Source organism: Trachurus japonicus, chromosome 9 (genome assembly GCF_045865225.1).
Source record: "Trachurus japonicus isolate A0001 chromosome 9, Traja_1.0".
Classification (NCBI taxonomy): Eukaryota; Metazoa; Chordata; class Actinopteri; order Carangiformes; family Carangidae; genus Trachurus; species Trachurus japonicus.
Window position 1 is genome coordinate 16463600 of NC_140915.1, and position 19015 is coordinate 16482614.

Sequence of the window (19015 nt, forward strand, 5' to 3'; positions counted from 1 at the left end):
AATGAACTTATCGTTGAAAAATATATGAAAACAAGCTAATGTCAGTGTATAAATTAAAAAGGTTAGTACACACTATTGAGCATTAGTTAAGCCTTACTCTTTAAATACTGAATTCATCATTTATAACACATGGATACTCATTAGTATGTAGTTTATAAACAGTTAAAAATGTTTTACTCATCATTGATAAGCACCAACTGTATTTATATTTATATTTAACTACTTACTAATGAGTATTCATGTATTATAGAATTCAGTATTTATTAATGCTTACTATAAAGTCTTACCATTAAAAACGTATCGTTTAAGAAGAGCAAAGATTACTAGCGGTTTGTTTCCTGCAGCTTGAGCCGAACAAACTTCTCAAAATCTTCTTCACATTTATAATTTGTTATCACCTTGACAATTTCCTATCATTAGATTATTAATAGTAAAATGTTCAGTGGAGTTAAAAGTTGTTTGAATGTTTCTTTAATCAGGCTCAGGACACAAAAGTTTCATTGTTCAACAGATTTATTGCAGGTGAGTGGAGGTGACGTCACTGAGGAGTTGGTATCAGTGCATCACGTGAAGGCAGCAGCAGCGGCGGGAAAAGAAAACATTATTCAGTGGCACATAGGAAAAACAGAAAGTGCTGTTATTTGTTGGGTTTTTGCTTCTCGCTAAAGTGAGAGGGAGTTTTTTTTCTATCGACCACCAGCTTCCAGGGGAAATCCTCCTAACACTGAGTGATCCAAGAGTCGACTCGAGTCTTTTCTCGTTGTTACTTCCCGGCCAGCTGCTCGTACAGTCTGGGGACGTAGTCGTCCCACTCGGCCTGGTAGCAGGTCCCGGCCACTGGCGCCCCCAGGTTGTACTTCTTCCTGAAGCTCTGGAGCTTGAACTTGCCGCGTCCGTCCCCGGAGCGGTTGGTGAGGACGGCCTCGGAGCAGGACAGGCTGCCCGGCTGCTCGTACACCAGCCACACATACCGGTGCAAACCTGAGGGAGGAAAACACACCTGTTTACATCGCATCATGATATTACATCACTACAGACATCCACTGTAAGTTATTTTCCCATTAAAGGGATAGTTTGACATTTTGGCATAACCCCTATAGTCATGGCAGTAGGTTCATTACCTTTAATTATCGGTTCATGTTGTTTTGAGATCTGAGGGGCAGAGACGTGAGCTGTCCCTCATCAAACTCATCAAATACACAATCCAACAACTCCAAAACGCTCTCGTGGACAAGTTGTGACCTGCACATTCACCACGCTATGAGATAATCATGTATAATTATTATGTAACATTACGACAGATGAAGCAAATACTACTTGCGCTTTTGAAATCCCTCCGCCCAGCAGCCGTGTCTGGAAAGTAGTTCCGGCTGCATTTGCCTCTAAAACAACTCAGTCTCGTAATGTTACATGATTATCTCATAGTGTGGTGAATGTGCAGGTCACAACTTGTCCACCAGAGCGTTGTGGAGTTGTTGGATTGTGTATTTGATGAGTTTGATGAGGGACAGGGGACCTGTACCATTCACCTCCATTGTGTTCACTGAGCAGCTCACGTCTCTGCCCCGCTGATCTCAAAACAACATGCACCGATCATTAAAGGTAATGAACCTACTGCTGTGACTATAGGGATTATAGCAAGAGGAAAATTAGCCAGAATGTTGAACTATGCCTTTAAGTGTTACCCTCCTATTACCTGTGCCTTTGGGAGGTCCAGAGCCCACGTAGTCGGACATGACGCAGCCGGAGGACACATCGTTTCCCTTCATGTTGACCACCAGGAAGTGGTGCCACTCCCTGTAAGTGAAAAGAATCAGAAAACAATTATTTATTTTAGTTTAATCCAAAATCTGTTCAATCAAATCTGTCTGTTTTGATTCACAAAAAAAAACATTTTGCATTGCCCTTCACAAAAACCTTTTCATTGAACAGGATCTGTTGCAAAGTGAAATGAACTGATCGTGATGAGCGGCAGTGAGGCTGAAATGAGGGCAGCTGGCTCGGAGCTGCAGAAGCTGCAGACTCATTGTGCAGCTTGACTCATGTGCTGGATCGTTCCTACATGAAGGAGCCCTGAATCAGGACAGGGGCTTTGTAGGCTTTCTTTCTTTCTTTACAAAGTAAATATTCCTACTATATTTATCTATTTAAACGTATATAAACACAAAGCAAATCAACTAGTTTGACTTGACGAGTTGCAGCCCACATTCGTGTTCCTTATTAGGTAGTTGAAAGCAGCAGTGGACATAAACGATGCACGGTTTTAGTTCCTTTTATTTATAATCATAGTAAAAGGAAGTCTCTGTTCCAACTATTATTAGTATTTTATGAAACCACACAGTATAATCATAATTTTTTATATATTTAGGGACAATCTGTGCTTGCATTGATCATTTTCAAGAAACGAAAATATGGGCACACCAGATTTTTAGCAGAAGCTCATTTCCATCTGTTGTCCAATATAAAACATAAAGCACAACACACCATACAATGAAACAATGCGTACAAAACATCCAATACAAACCCAACTTTAAACCATATTCACTACGATAGCATAACATACCATATAATAAATAAGTAGAGCTTAGTATAAGGTTGCATCATCACCTCAGTTATATAAATAATTCAGTTTCTTGCCCATTTTTAATGAGTTTTTCCTGCTCCTCTCACCTGAACTTGGGGTCTTTCCTGCTGGGGGCGTCGGGGTCGGTGAGCGCCAGCGTGTACAGTTTACTGGGGTCACATCCGGCCCACTCGACGCAGGTGGGACGATTCTGCACCTGCAGGTCAACACAACACAGGTAAGAAGAAAGCAGAAGACAATGTAATATACTAATTTAAAGAAAGATAGAAGAAGAGTTATTATCTCTTACTTTGGTCATTTTGTGTTGTTGTCTCTAATGACATAAGGTATAGGCATTTATGTGTATGCTGAATATAATAAGCATGTACAATATGAATGTATAATATTACATAGTAAAAATTGAAGACAGGAGGAAAACCAGTCCACAGCGTCATGTTATTTTATACTAGTTGATTACTCACTTATCCCTACTTTCTTATAGTCAATGAAAATTAAGCAGTAGAACAACGGCTTAAAGGGTGGATTGTCTTCCAAAGCACAGAGAAAAATATTTTATAAATGATACTGAGATTTGGTAATGGTTTATTTCAATCAGTTACTCTTTCTTTAAAAATATTTTTGATCTTCCTCTTGCCTCTGAAAAATAGAGGAGCAACCTCCTCTACCTTTATTGACCAGCCATGATGATGTACATATACATCAGTGGATATCTATCTATCTATCTATCTATCTATCTATCTATCTATCTATCTATCTATCTATCTATCTATATATCTATCTATCTATATTACGTTGTTTATGGTTAGATTTTTTTTTGTTCATTATTGTTATTTTTGGTTGTTTTGTTTGTCACATATTCGAATAAAGAAGAAAGAAATAAAGAAATGTCCAGTGTTTGTGTGTCGGCCATTGGAGGGCGCTGTCCGCCTAGTCATGCTGTGGGAGACATTATGTAACCTAACTCATTGTTGCCAAACATGTGCAAGCACGACTGGGTCCATACACATTAACCACAACAATGCATACTTACATATTTACATATTTAATGCACAGAAACCAGCGCGAGCTAGTTAGTTAGTTAGTTAGCACGATGCTAACAAAAACAATGTAGCACTGAGCTAATGCTAAGTTAGCTGTCAACTCACCTGTGTCGGAGTGAGCACTTTACCGAGCTCGTCGATCTCCACGGAGTCGTATTTGACGGTGAGGGGCTGGGTGGGCTGCTCCTCCACCTCCTGCAGCTCCAGGGAGCCGCTCCACTGGCTCAGGTCCACCGGCATGTCTGTTTGTTTCTGTCTTGGTCGGGTTTTTTGCAGATACGCTGCTGCTGCTGCTGCTGCTGTTTTAACTGCCACAAGTGCTGCGTTCATGGACCACCGGGAGATATAGCAACCGGCAACTGGAATCGCGCGTTTAGCTTACAAATTGAGCCACTTGAGTCTAAAATATATATATTCCTTCGTTTTAAATGAGTTATAATCAAACTACAAATGTTTTTGAATCATGTTTTTGTCAGTCAACCGCTTCCGTTAGATAGTTTCCACGTAGCTATCAGCATTACTGTAGTAGTAGCTCATTCCCAAATGTTTGTTTCTTAGCTGTCAGGATAAAAGTGATACTGTAGCTGCCATATGTGCTGACATTCATTAGCAGTAATGACAAAACATCAAATTGAAACTTTTAGTGACTTTATTCTTTTGATTTCTACCCGTTTCTACTATGTTACGTTATTTTTATTATTTATTCCTGACATTCTGACCTACACGTGAACGTCACACGGATTGTGATTTGCTGGAGCTGCTGTCAATCATGTCACCCGTCCTGAGTCTGTCCCGCCCCCTGCTCATGTGCTCCATTAACACACTTTTCTCTCTACAGACTTTTCCATTTCAGCCAACTGGGACCTGAAAAAAGAGAGTTGTGTTTAACTGACTGTGTAAATTTAGGTACATTTTGGCCCAGTTTAAACACAGAACACCATTTGTTTGTGTTTCCTCTCCCAATATAGATATAATATTATTTCAGGATGGGGTTATTAATCAGTCTGAGGTCACTTGTGGCCTTGTTTAGGCTATATTAGGAAATGTGGAGCCTACAATATGCCTTTCGGTTCATTGTGCATAAAAGGCCTCAAAACACCCAAATACACGCATATTCCCATCATATATTTATTAAAGCGAAAGAGTTAAGCTATGGTAAATTAAATTATACTGTGGATATGTGTTGTCATTTGAAATCATATCTCAATATAGGAGTCCAAGTAGTTCAAGTCAAATAGCCCCAAGCAAGTATTGAGGTCATATACACTGTAGATGGACATACTTTTCAGAAGGTCAACATTTCCATATTAAAAATGCTTCTTTTTTTTTTAACTCATCTTTTGTAATATTATTCACTTTTTTTTTCATCAAATCAAATAAATAAAGACATGAAATGTTTCATTCTGCATGTAATGGATCTATATAATGTATTAGTTTCTTTTTTTTTTAATTAAATTAAACATAAACATAAATAAACTTTTCCATGATATTCTAATTTATTTAGATGCACCATATAATACTATATATATGATGCAGTGTTTTTGTCATATTTTCTCACGCTGTAATTCGTTAATGTTTGTAGACTTCTGAAAAGATAAGCTATTAAGAAATTCGAATATGACTCAGAGAGTTAAAAAGAAAAGAAATGTTATTCTAAACTATGCAACACACACTTTAATAACAACAGACAACAACAAACATTTGACAAATCTTAAAAGGCATAGTGTCAAAGTGACTGTGCTGTGAAAAGTGATAGATTGGGGGAGCAAATGTAAACAACATAGTAATAAATAAGATAATAAATGTTGATTTATATATATTGTTAATATATGTCTATGGATGTAGTAGGCTATGGTTATTGATATGGATATTTATGTAGTAGATAGATATAAACCACGATGAGTACATCCGGTTTGCCTGTTCACCTGCTGGCTTTAATCAACATCCCTTGTTCTTCTTTTTTTAGTTTTTTAGTATGTTTTTATTTGAACTTGTATTATAAGTATTTTAAACTATTTATTGCACTCTCCGCACTTTCTTTTTTTTCTCTTTTCTTTCTTGGATATGTGTGCCATTGTTACTATTGTAGTGTATGTATTGTGTATGTATGTATTGCAAGTACAAAGCAGCTGTTACGACGCCACTTGCCCAAGACAAATTTCCCTTTCAGGACAAATAAAGTTCATTTGATTGAGTAGAAAGGGGTGGGATTTTTTTTTTTTTTTAATAAAGTGCATTTTAGACATGTTCATTCAAAATAAATCCATTCATTCATTGTTTACTAAACTAACCGCTAATTTGTCAAATTTGGCTTGAATGGTTTCCCAATAAAAGCCTAATAAAAACTGTGATTAAATTCCATTGAATGGGGGGAAAAGGGAAATGGTGTTACTGTCCCTTTAAACAGGTGAGGCCAGGGCGTGGTTTATGTGTGCCAATGGTTCCGGGATCAGCGTGCACCCCTGGTAAACAAAGCACGTCCTTTGGGTTCAAGTCACGCCATGTCAGACGGCTCAGCTCAGCTATCAGCCTGAACTGTGTTTAGTTTAGTTACCTGGAGGTTTTTTTTTTGTTTTTTTACAATGGGCGGACAGGTGTGCACCGAGCTGCAGCAGCGCGAGCGTGTTGTTGATCCTGCCGGGCTCGCGCAGGTGGTGGTGGTGGTGGTGGTGGTGGACTAAAAGCTTAAAGACTCGTCAGACAGGTTTCTGACTTGTGAGTGAGTTGTGAAGCGTCTTGTTCACTTCCTCTGAAGGCGATGTAGGAAAAAGTTAACATGAAGATAGCAGCTCTCGCGCTCCTTCACCTGTGTTTATCTGCAGCAACAGGTGAGTTATTAAAGCGACACACAGACAGACAGGTGAGTGTGTGGTGTAACTGTTTTCCCTCCTTTTCTTCCTCTTCTCCAGTTTCGGGTGATGGTGACTCCACAGAAACGACCGTGACAGCCTCACCTGGCGACGTCGCGCTGCTCTCGTGCTACACCGAAGGCGGCGGTAACGTAACGCCGGCCGTGACGACGTGGGAGAAAAATGGACGTGAAGTCGTCATCATCAGTGGTGGTGACACGCAGCGTCTCGCCGTGCTGCATGATGGGAGTCTGAGCATCAACGGGGTCGCACCTGGGGACGAGGGCAGCTACCTGTGCGGCTCCACGCTCCCCGGAAACATCACGTTTCATGCACGTGTCCTGCTCCAGGTCGCAGGTATTAGTGACCTACTGGGATGAGGCGTTCACTGGAATCCTGTAAAGCAGCATTTTTTGTTATAGTAAATGGGTTACAAACTGGTTTTTCAACATACATAACAGCAGGCAGAAAACTATGCTGCGTTCAGGGCCCCTGGGTGAAACTCTAAAGACCCCTCTGGAACTACATAGTTTCATTATTAATCTCATTACAAACACACAAAACTATAGGCCTAGTGCTGAATTATTTTGTTGATCAATCAATTAGGCTGTTGAGAGATTGTAATTGGTTGCACTTTTGATAACTGATGATTTGTTTACATTTTTAAGGAAAGAAATTCCACAAAAATGACTTATTAGAAATGAATATTGCAAATTTCCCACTTTTCTGTGACAGTAAACGCAACACTTTTGTGTTTCTGACACTAAAAGCAACTTTCAAATATTTTCTACACAGATAATCAATAGATTATATTAGAAATTCATTGTCGGACATGTTAATAATGATTGTTGGTTGCATTATTACACTACTAATGCGTTAGGCCTACTACTGCTTTAGCAAAAGTTTTACATGAGTTAATTCCACACAATGGATAGAAAACAGAAAAAAATAGGCTACATCTTAACAAAATATGAGCTCAGTGTAAAGTAAAACAACAGGTAACGGTGATTCTTAGCTTCCTATGTGAGGCTGGGGACACAAGATGGACGACTCTGCATAATTTATATTTTACTATAGTCGATACAATAAACCAAATTATGCTGAACCCTATTGATGTGGAATAAACCTGAGGCTTTCAGGGCCCGTGGGGATTTTCCTTTCTAATAGGCAACATGATATAAGTTTACTGAAATCAGGTGAAGAGAAGGTGAAACTGATAATTATGTGTCATGACTCATTATCAAATAATCTATATGTGGTAATGATTAATAAGTAACAGCCTCTGATTTCACAACCATGAATCATGTGTGACTCAAACTTTAACTGGTTCCTGCTGGTGTTTAAATGTAGTGGGAGAAAACACGACTAAAGTTCAGTTCCACAGTGTTTTACACAATCCTGTTGAAAACAACCAAATAGTCTTGTTGTCTTTTTCCAAATAGTCTCCTCCTTCTACTCCTTCTCCATGTTCTTCTCCTACTCCTCCAACTTCTGCTCTTTGTCTTTCTCTTTCTCCTCCTTCTCCTTCTTTTACTCCTTCTTCTCTTCCCCCTCCTCCTTCTTCTCCTCCTCCTCCTCTTTCTCCTTCTTCTCCTCCACCTCCTTCTTCTCCTCCTACTCCTCCTACTCCTTCTTCTCCTCTTCCTCCTCCTTCATCTTCTGCTCTTTCTCCTCTTCCTCCTTCTTCTCCTCCTCCTCCTCCTTCTCCTTCTTCTCCTCCTCCTACTCCTTCTCCTCCTCCTCCTCCTCCTTCATCTTCTGCTCTTTCTCCTCCTCCTTCTTTTACTCCTTCTTCTTCTCCTCCTCCTACTCCTTCTTCTTCTCTTCCTCCTCCTTCATCTTCTTCTCCTCCTCCTTCATCTTCTCCTTCTTCTCCTCCTCCTACTCCTTCTTCTCCTCCTCCTCCTCCTTCATCTTCTGCTCTTTCTCCTCCTCCTTCTTTTACTCCTTCTTCTCCTCCTCCTCCTACTCCTTCTTCTCCTCTTCCTCCTCCTTCATCTTCTGCTCTTTCTCCTCCTCCTTCTTTTACTCCTTCTTCTTCTCCTCCTCCTACTCCTTCTTCTTCTCCTCTTCCTCCTCCTTCATCTTCTTCTCCTCCTCCTCCTTCTCCTTCTTCTCCTCCTCCTACTCCTTCTTCTCCTCCTCCTCCTCCTTCATCTTCTGCTCTTTCTCCTCCTCCTTCTTTTACTCCTTCTTCTTCTCCTCCTCCTTCTCCTCCTCCCACTCCTTCTTCTCCTCTTCCTCCTCCTTCATCTTCTGCTCTTTCTCCTCCTCCTTCTTCTTCTCCTCCTCCTCCTCCTGCTCCTCCTTCTTCTCCTCTTCCTACTCCTTCATCTTCTGCTCTTTCTCCTCCTCCTTCTTTTACTCCTCCTCCTTCATCTTCTGCTCTTTCTCCTCCTCCTTCTTTTACTCCTCCTCCTTCTTCTTCTCCTCCTCCTCCTACTCCTTCTTCTCCTCTTCCTCCTCCTTCATCTTCTGCTCTTTCTCCTCCTCCTTCTTTTACTCCTTCTTCTTCTCCTCCTCCTACTCCTTCTCCTCTTCCTCCTCCTTCATCTTCTGCTCTTTCTCCTCTTCCTCCTCCTCCTCCTCCACAGTCGTAACTCATGTTTCTTCCAGACGGTCCAGACAACGTGTCCGTGTCCGTCGGCCCCGGCCACCTCCTGCCCAACGGGACCGTCATCGTCTTCCGGGGCTCGAGCGTCTCCTTCAACTGCTGCGCCTCCTCCTACCCGTCCCAGCGGCTGAACTGGGCCTTCGTCGCCGGAGGAGCCTCCCCGTCGCCCGGCAACGGCTCTCTGGCCTCGGGCTCCGGCGCCTGGCTCAGCCTCAGGATAGACGACGTCCAGCCGAGCGCTCAGGGCGTCTACAGCTGCTCGGCCAACAACTCCGTCTCCTATCAGGCCGCCAACAGGAGCTCGCAGCTGCTCGTCTACTGTAAGTACCAGGAGCAGGAGGCATGTAGGCTACCGTATGTGCATCATTATACAGCTAAATTATACTTTTCCTATATTGTATTGAATATTACAAAAGACCAATAAAAAAAAAAAAAAGTGTTTTTAATATGGAAATGTTGACCTTCTCAAAAGATATGTCCATCTATATGGCCTCAATACTTGCTTGTACCTGCACATTCACCACGCTATGAGATAATAACGATGTATGATAATGAGACGGAGTTGTTTTGGAGGCAAATGCAGAGACTGCTTGCTGAAAAACTGCCTCCGACGGGAACGCGCATCAGCGGTTTTGCATGAATTTACCTCTAAAACAACTCTGTCCCATAACGTTTTGTTATTATCTCATAGCGTGGTGAATGTGCAGGTCACAACTTGTCCACCAGAGCGTTTTGGAGTTGTTGGATTGTGTATTTGATGAGTTTGATGAGGGAAACCAGGGGACAGCTCTCCATTCCGACACCCCTCCACTTCGAAACACCGCTGTTCCGACACAGTCCCCCCGCAGCTGTCCAATGTCGAAGGTGCTGAACCGCGTGATGTTGTTTACACTCTGTGTTGTGGCTTGTCTGTGAAACGTGCGCTGCTCAGGGACTGGGCAGATCTGTCCCACTTGCTTTCTCCCCGACTCCGTTGTTGGAGATCTCCCACACAGTAATAGAAATACACTTTTTTTCTTTTTCTCCCCCCCTGCTCCGCTCGAGCGCGGCTGAACCCGGCTTGAGCTCACAGGGGCGCGAGGCTGCAGCAGCCGCCGCTCGTGCTGACTGCTGACTGAGGGAGATGCTTTGGTTGGGTTTAGGCAATGAAGAAAGGAGTTGGTTAAGTTTAGTAAAAAGACCAGGTAGAGGCTAGACAGGCTGGAAGCATAATGAACATTATGTCATTAATATGAAGTATTTGCTTGTTTTGCAGTTAATTATGCACATGATCCGTTTGACCCCAAAAAGGAAAAAAGGATCAATGCGCACTGTGCACTGGGGGTTTCCCCCAATAGCCTTTTCGGAGTAGCGGGGTCTTTAGAAAAAATAGAAAACCCCGCTATTACGATGAATGGAAGTCTATTGTCGGAAAGGCGGGGTGTAACCGGTTTCCAGTGTTTCCCCCAGAAAATTTGTTAGTTAAGGTGGTGTCTGACCTGTCGGACGGGGGGGGAGCAGATCGATCGTTGGGGGAGGGGGGGACGCACCGCGCCGTGCCGAAAGTTTTGCTTTCAACACGTGCTGCTGTTATGCATGCGCGCTTCTCTGTGGTGTGTATGTGTGTGTGTGTGTGTGTGTGTGAGAGGATGCGGCCATCGTCCGACGGGGGGGGGGCGGCGGCGGCGAATATCGCTACATTTTTTTTTTTTAAGACGTTAGTTTAGGCGGCAGCTCTTTGTTGTTAAGGCGGCCGCCTTAACAGGAAAGCGCTGCGGGAAACCCTGGAAACCAAGAAATCCCATGAGCCTCCGTAGCGTAGCTCTGAGCAGCTCGCGGCTCTGCTCCGCTGCTCTAAAAACAGCTTGCACAGACAATTAAAGGTAACGAATCTACTCCTAAAACTATAGGGATTATGGCAATGGGCCAATTTGCCAAAATGTCGAACTATCCCTTTAAAACCCTTGGCTTGTTCACTGCGGTTGTGTCCAGTCTGCTGCAGTGAAGTGAATATGACAAGAGCAACAAAACAGTGACTGGACTTCCTGAGCTCTGAACTCACACTCAGCGCTTTCTGCTTGTGTTTCTGCTGACGTTCCTCAGACGCCTGACGACCGTTACATAAAGAAACAGACCACAGAGGAGGCGACACTTTTTATTTTGTGGGGTCAAAGGTCAGAAGAACTAGACTGCAGCTCCTCCCTGATGTTGTTGTTGTTGTTGTTTTATTTTTCCCTCTAGACGCCTCGGACCGACACCCCGAGTGCATGTGGTCGCCGGCCCAGGACCCCTCCCACATCCGGTTCACCTGCAGCTGGTCGGGAGCGTACCCGACGCCGACGCTGAGCTGGGAGGACGACGGGGCCGCCGCCGCTCAGGGCCAAGGACGCGTCTACGCAACGGAGGTGACGGACAGCCTGTCGGTGACCATGAACGGCTCGCAGCTGTCGGACGGGCAGACGCTGAGGTGCACGGCGCAGCACCAGGCGCTGGCGGCCGCGGAGGAGAGGTCGTGTTCGTTCACCCTCAGTAAGCACGATGATGCTGCTGTTGTTGTGACACGAGGCCTCATAACGAGCCCGAGACGAGCAGCTGCTGAATCTTTTATGGAGTTTCCACTTAAGAGGCCACTGAGCCTCTTCAGGGTGCAGCCACGGTTTACACAACCACTGACCTCAGATCCGTTTTAAAGGGTCTGTTCACCCAGTTAAGCCACACGGCGCCCACCCCACTAAAATAAAAAGGCAGGGACACTGGCTCCTGTTTCCAGCCGCCAGTGGAAAACTGTAAAATGTAAAGAAACTTTTGTCTGTACTTGAGTTACTCAGGACAGTTTACAAACTTCACAATGGAATTTTTTTTTTTTTTACTTAAAGGGACAACAAGGAGTTTTGGAAAAGCGAAGCGTTTTCACACTACATTTATGAGCCTCCGCGCTCACCGTAAAATTCTTTTGACCGGCGCAAGACGGACTCATGGTTTCATTCATCAATAATTAAAGTCAGAGGTTCAAAGAGGTTCACATACCGTCGTAGTTCCAACCATAAACGGCGATTCGGCTGCGTTATTCTCATGACTCGCTGTGAAACCGAAAGTAAGGAAACGCTGGTCGGCTCGACTAATAATAACAAAATAACGATAGAGAAAAAACGATATATTTATCGAAAATGGGCCCATTAACACGTGTGGGTAGCGGAGATTCATCCACATTAATGTGAGACTTTTTTTATAACCAAATAGAAACTCCTCGTTGTCCCTATAAATTTTTATTGAAATTTTTCATCTCCACATGTAAACAACAAGGTATATACATATAGATCAATGAATTACATTCTACTGTACGTGTGGAGCGGCTGATACAACTGAAAAGAGAACAACAAAAAGAAAGAAAGTACAGTAACAGTCGTGGCTACCTGTGTCCATTATTAAATTACACTGTGCAGATCCAAGAGAAAAGAATATGAATAAGACAAATTTCAAGTATTCCCAACTGTGTCCCATCACGACATCACTTCTCCCATTTAGTCAAAAAGACATTTTCTCAAATTAGCTTCAATGAAAACATCTGGACTGAGCTGTGACAGTGTCAAACTGAGTTATACTGTCTCTGTTTCAATGTTTTCAAATAGAAGAAACAAAACCTAATTTATCATTAAAATAACTATACACTTTATTTATATAGCACTAACTGTGTTACAAAGGGCTTCACAACAAGAATAGGAAAAACAAAGAAAAAATAGAGAAGGCAAAGAGAATAAAGATTGATAAACAAAAAATACAAAGTTCACGACGACAACAAAACATAAATGTGAGTGGATACATCAAAACCAAAAAAGGTAGTATCGTGTCGTGGAGCCTTTGCTTCCGTTGAAGTTTTCTACTCAAGAGTTTGTCCCTGTGAAAAGTCCTGCCAGTTCGCTCTGTTGTCAGATGAAACCAAAAGTCCATAAGAAAACAGTGTCTATCAGACTGAGGGGTCGTTGTGAGTGAGTTATGTTCCTCCTCCTCCTCCTCCTCTTCCTCCTCCTCTTCCTGTCATAAACTCTCTGCTCAGTTTCTCAGCCCAAGAAGAAGTTGATTGCCAGGTGACCTGAGCCTCTGTTAGTTGTAGTAATTAGTTTACGTTAGACTCTGACACACCCAGAGAGACGGAGAGTGCAGCCTGCAGGACATGTGGACATGTGGACAGTGAGTCACTCAGTGGTGTAGTGAGGGTTATCACAGGGCAGATTGTGCAAAACGCTGATGATGACGCATAAGTGCACAACAGTATAAACCTCTGCATCGGCTTATCAGGTCTCTTTGATGATGGTGAAAGTGTGTGTGTGTGTGTCTTTCGATCTGATTTGAGAGGTGTCTCTGTCGAATAAGACTGCATCAGTTTTATATCTGAACTGTTCAGTTGACTTGAGATGAATTGGAAACTAATCTGCTTTGATGATCAATTCATTGTTCACTTTTCAGGCAAAAGAGTCACTGGCTCCATTTCCTGAAATGTGAGGATTTACTGTTTTTGTCAGCTGTGTATCGCTGTCAAATCAATATGAAGTTTGTTTTTTTTCACACATTTTGACAATTCATAGATTTAATAATCAATAGGGGAAAAAAATGAAAGTAGTTAGGTTTGTCATCTACAGAAACCTAACGCCAAACTTTTATCCGACAAAACAGCGCTAAAGACAGCAGACTGATAATAAACATCTTATTAATGAGATTTTAGCACCAACGCACACACTACAAAACAGTTTAACATAAAACAGTGAAAAGCATCCATTTCTGACATTTTATGAAGCCGCAACCACTAATAAACATATAGTTTTGATTTAAATGGTTTAATATTTTGAGAAATACACATATTTGTGCTCCTACCAAGGCTTCAGTGTGAAGCTTGAGCTTTAGTTGGTGCTTGAAGTTGATTTAAAAAGAAAAACTGTGTTGTTTTTTACCTCTGTTTCTATTATTGAAGCTATGCTAAGCGAACTGCTTCTCTTCTGTAGCCTCATGTGGTGTCGTTGTTCTCTCGTCTATTTATGAGCAATATTTTCACAGATTTCACACTGTCGTTTCAAATAATGAATTATCATAAATACGGTTTTCTGTGGATCATTTCAGCCCTAAAAGTGAAATAAAATGCTGTAGACTTGGGATGTCACGATTATAACATTTCTTGGTACGATTATTGTCAGAGAAATAATCACGGTATTATGATTATCACGATTATTATATATTAATTAATTTCACGACTCTGTGAATGTGTAAAATCAAATATAGTCAACATATAATTAAATTACTCGTTGTTTACACAAAATATCTCAAGTATCTATTAATATATGACCAATTATTAATTATTAAGGGGAAGTGTTTGAAATATACAGGTCATAAATTGTGATCTATACCAAATGTTTTAGTTTTTTTTTAATTACAAATGACACGCTAACATTTAAATTCCTACCAATTCAATGTTACATATGTTAAATGGACCATTATCTGTGCATTTACCTTTATTTTTTTGGTGCACATCTGTATTTAGGAATCTTTACGATTAATTAATCGTAATTGTAACTGTGAAAACAAGTAATCGTGACATCCCTACTGTAGACTGAGGTTTGATTTAACTACTTCAGTAGCACTGAGAACTGTTTGGACACTAATTGTTGTTTGTCCGCCCCTCCCAGAGCCTCCGCGCCCCGTGGTCGAGCCCATGGTCACGGCTCGGGAGGCGACCAGCGTGACTCTGACCTGCAGCGAGGAGACGTCCATCCCTCCTGCAAACACCACGTGGAGAAAAGGGCCGGACGTCCTCGTGTCCGGGTCCAAGTACGTCCTGTCCGAAGAAGGCCCCGTCTACAAGCTGACCATCCTGAACGTCAGCAAAGAGGACGGGGGCTTCTACTTCTGCCGCAGCGAGAACCCGCTCGCCGTCGCCGGGCAGGAAGTCTACCTCACCGTGACAGGTGAGAGCGTCTTGTGCAGGGAGGAAGAAGAAAATGAGAACTTTGACACACAGGAAGGATTTAAAGGGATATGCCAAAAAAAATTTTTTTTACGTGTCTTGCCTCACTCCCGAGTCCATGACAAGCAGATAGACACCATCCTTTCGACTGCGCGTGTAGTAAAGAGGGAGAGCCCATATCGCCCGTAATTAGCTTAGCTCAAACGCTGGAAGTGTATGGGTAGTGTTAGCCTGCCTCCACCTAAAGTCATCAGAAACACTCTTCAGCAACTCTAAACGGACCGATCTTCGTCTCAGAGCTGACAAAACTCGCCGGTAAGGCATCTTGAGCGGTCAAATGCCGGTAACGGGACGAGATTGGTCAAAACAGAGGGTTCAAGCAAAGACAGTTTATTTTGGTTCAAGCTAGTTACATCGAGGGTAGGTTAGCTAGTAAAAGCACAAATTCTATCATTCTGTATGTAAAGGGAACGGGTGTTTTATTTTGTGAAAGTAACTGGAAGTGCGTTGGTCACAACGGCTAGCTTGAGTAGCGCAGAATTCGTCCGAACAAAATTGTCAACATCTGGTATTTAGACAAATTAACGACACACTGCTGATCTAAACGGCTACTTTCTCGCCTAAAAACGTTTGAAATGTTGATAAAGTGATATATTTACAGAGTTCAGAGCTAAAATGAAATCAGCTTCTGACTGCTGATTTCGGCTCAGGTAGGAGGCAGGCTAACACTACCTATACACTTCCAGCGTTTGAGCTAAGCTAATTACGGGCGATATGGCTCTATCTCTCTTGTTACTGCACGCACAGTCGAAAAGATGGTGTCTATCTGCTTGTCGTCGACTCGGGAGTGAGGCAAGACACGAAAAAAAAAATGTTGGCGTATCACTTTAATAATAAACAATGGGCTGAAGGTGCAGTTCAACTCAACACAAACGTCTGAATGGAGCAGTAGGTTTTAAACAAAGAGCCGGTCGCTGCAGGTGTCGACTCCGCCTGAGGAATGCTGATAAACCTGCTGCTCCTCCCGTCGACTGCTTCTCTCACTGCTACAACTTCTCCTCTCGTTTTCTTGTTTTGTTTTTTTTTCTCCGCAGCCTCCTCTGAATACACCGGAGCCATCGTCGGCATCTTCATCGCCGCCCTCATCGTGGGCTCGGCGGTCATCATCGCTAAAACTGTTTATTCCAGCCGACACCGGATCTGCCTGGGTAAACTTCACTTTGCATCCGTCACGTTCAAAATAATAAAAAAGTTTGAATCGCATAAATCCATGAAAAGTAATTAAACTCTTTCTGTTCATGTTTTTGTTTCAGGAGGCGGCTTTGGGTGAGTATCTCACATTTACCTGTCTGATAAAAACTCTCTGCATGCAGCCATGCAACAGCCTCACTTTCATTTGAACTATTGTGATTAGTAGTTTATTATATGTTTATTTTAGAGGTTTCTTTATCTCATCGTCTGCACTGAAGACGCTCCTCTGTCATTATTATTACTTAATCACCACTCACATCAGATTTATTGGTAACACTTTATAATAATTACCCACTAGTAAGCATTAAATACTATATTCATCATTTATAACACTTGAATACTCATTAGTATGTAGTTTATAAACACAGTTAAAAATGTTTTACTCATCATCGATAAGCACTAACTGTATATATAAACTACATACTAATGAGTACTCATGCGTTATAAATGAAGAATTCAGTATTTAACACATGAATACTCATTAGTATGTAGTATACAGTTAGTGCTATCACTGTTTGCTGGAAATTATTAAGCACATTCACCCATAGATCTGAAAAAAAAAATCTCAATACTTTTTTTATTTTAGCTCCCAAATCCCCATCATGCATTGCGTCATGGGACAAATGTGTCAACATAAGGATGTTTTTTTTTTTTTTTTACTTCAAGTTTACTATGCGTAAACGTAAAGGTAAATAACATCCTGATACCCTGCAGAGGGTTTTTTTTGTAAACAAACAAAATAAATGTTGTTTACATCGTGTGTCTCAACACACAGTTGTGAGTCGTCGGGGTCTGGTCAATGTGTTGAATGTGTTTCCTTTATTGTAAAACATTTGATTTTTCAAAGATTTGTAATTGTTTATATCTTATATGATTAATACAATATTCATCTTTGTTGCTTTTGTTTGCAAGTTAGTACTTTCTTTTTTGTTCATTACTGCAAACAGCTGCTGGATCAGCTGAATAACGTAACATGGGCGTTTCAGTGCATGAGACTGTAACAACAACAGGGACCCGCTCCAACAACATGACTCGTATATTTAAACCTCCTTTGTTTTTGGATGCAGACACTGAACACAACACAGAACAGCCATCATGTATTTACTATTAACTACACAGCCTGTTCCCTGACCAACGGGTGTGTGCTGATGTTGTTGTGATGTTTCTGCTCCGCAGGCAGATGGACGAGGACAGAGGAGACGTGTTGAGTCTGGTGGAGTCAGAGGACGAGCAGATCTTTCAAGACACCGTCCCCGAGCTGCCGCCGCTTCCCAACGGACGCCAGACGACGCTTGTTCAAATACATCGGATCCCATCGAGTACGACCTCGTTTATAGTCGACTTAAAGGGATAGTTCAACATTTTGGGAAATTGGCCCATTGCCATAATCCCTATAGTCATAGCAGGAGGTTTGTTACCTTTAAGTGTCAGTGCAAGATATTTTTAGAACGGCGGAGCAGAGCCGCGAGCTGTTCAGAGCTACGCTACGGAGGCTAATGGGATTTCTTGGTTTCCCTCATCAAACTCATCAAATACACAATCCAACAACTCCAAAACGCTCTGGTGGACAAGTTGTGACCTGCACATTCACCACGCTATGAGATAATAATGTAACGTTAGGAGACTGAGTTGTTTTAGAGGCAAATTCAGAGACTGCTTGCTGAAAAACTGCCCCCGACGGGAACTCGGTTTTGCTTGAATTTACCTCTAAATCAACTCTGTCTTGTAACGTTCTGTTATTATCTCATAGCGTGGTGAATGTGCAGGTCACAACTTGTCCACCAGAGCGTTTTGGAGTTGTTGGATTGTGTATTTGATGAGTTTGATGAGGGAAACCAAGAAATCCCATTAGCCTCCGTAGTGTAGCTCTGAGCAGCTCGCGGCTCTGCTCCGCCGTTCTAAAAATAGCTTGCACCGAAAATTAAAGGTAACAAACCTACTGCTATGACTATAGGGATTATGGCAATGGGCCAATTTGCCAAAATGTTGAACTATCCCTTTAGCTGTTTATACATGAAGAATGAAAATGTTTGATAATGTAGAAATCATCCCCTCTTCTTGCAGGTGATCACGAAGATGCAGAAACGGCCGACAGGAGCCCGGAGCAGCAGCACGACACCGAACACACGGAGGACCTGGTGGATCTTGTAACATTTTAGGCATTGGGTTTTTTTATTTTTATGTTAGTTCAATATTATTTGCTCCCAATGAGAATGTGAACAGAGCAGGTGGAAGAGAAATGTACAAAAGATTTTTTTAAAAGTCTGTTAATTTGTTATTTCTTAAAGAGGTGATGAATGTTTTTAAGCTTCTTTCTGTGATTTGAGTTTGTACAGTGTTTGAAGACGTGAATGCAGTAAATGAAGCTGTTGAATCAAAAAACAATGTGATTGTTGCACCTCTTACGTAACTCATAACTAACTCCTTATTCACAGCTTTACGTACGTCAACACCCTACACGTAACATTTTCACTCCGACTATCTTGGTGCACAACACAACTCCTGCCTGGACATGTTTTAAAAAATGTGGTGCAGTCAGTTTGTCGCTGAGTCGGTGGTGTCACATCACTAATGTCACTATTGGACTTTGTTCTTTTGTAAATATTTAAACTCAACTGGGATTTAGTAGCAAAACCTGAGAGTAAAATCAGTGGTAGTGCATTTAAAAATTATACCCAGAGGTGACTACTGAGTATGATGAAAGCTGATTTTCATACAAAAGTACCAAGTTTCCTCTTTCTTATG

At 41.9% G+C, this 19015-nt stretch overlaps 2 protein-coding genes across 3 annotated transcripts; one reads left to right on the top strand and one right to left on the bottom strand.

Moving 5' to 3' along the window:
• Window positions 1-495: 495 nt before the first annotated feature.
• Window positions 496-3946, bottom strand: pebp1 (phosphatidylethanolamine binding protein 1). Its single transcript, XM_085786257.1, has 4 exons — window positions 3730-3946; window positions 2671-2780; window positions 1697-1797; window positions 496-981 (listed from the first exon to the last, which is right to left on the bottom strand). Exons 1-4 carry the CDS (start codon window positions 3862-3864, stop codon window positions 764-766), a joined length of 564 nt encoding a protein of 187 aa, XP_085642383.1. The 5' UTR covers window positions 3865-3946; the 3' UTR covers window positions 496-763.
• A 2374-nt stretch (window positions 3947-6320) lies between these two features.
• Window positions 6321-18651, top strand: vsig10 (V-set and immunoglobulin domain containing 10). 2 transcript variants are annotated; one of them, XM_085786256.1, is made up of 9 exons: window positions 6321-6452; window positions 6534-6830; window positions 9090-9407; window positions 11308-11595; window positions 14742-15020; window positions 16114-16227; window positions 16333-16345; window positions 17447-17589; window positions 18335-18651. In XM_085786256.1, the coding sequence occupies exons 1-9, from the start codon at window positions 6401-6403 to the stop codon at window positions 18427-18429; spliced, it is 1599 nt and encodes a 532-aa protein (XP_085642382.1). In that variant the 5' UTR covers window positions 6321-6400; the 3' UTR covers window positions 18430-18651. The 2 variants fall into 2 exon arrangements, 1 of the variants encoding a protein (XP_085642382.1); XR_015036572.1 differs by lacking the exon at window positions 16333-16345.
• Window positions 18652-19015: the final 364 nt, after the last annotated feature.

Coding starts and splice junctions, on each gene's coding strand:
- vsig10 (XM_085786256.1), top strand. CDS start 6,401: ATGAAGATAGCAGCTCTCGCGCTCCTTCACCTGTGTTTATCTGCAGCA. Junction 11,596..14,741: donor GTCGTGTTCGTTCACCCTCA/GTAAGCACGATG, acceptor CGCCCCTCCCAG/AGCCTCCGCGCCCCGTGGTC. Junction 17,590..18,334: donor AATACATCGGATCCCATCGA/GTACGACCTCGT, acceptor CTCTTCTTGCAG/GTGATCACGAAGATGCAGAA.
- pebp1 (XM_085786257.1), bottom strand. CDS start 3,864: ATGCCGGTGGACCTGAGCCAGTGGAGCGGCTCCCTGGAGCTGCAGGAG. Junction 1,798..2,670: donor AGGAAAGACCCCAAGTTCAG/GTGAGAGGAGCA, acceptor TTTCACTTACAG/GGAGTGGCACCACTTCCTGG. Junction 982..1,696: donor TGGACCTCCCAAAGGCACAG/GTAATAGGAGGG, acceptor TTCCTCCCTCAG/GTTTGCACCGGTATGTGTGG.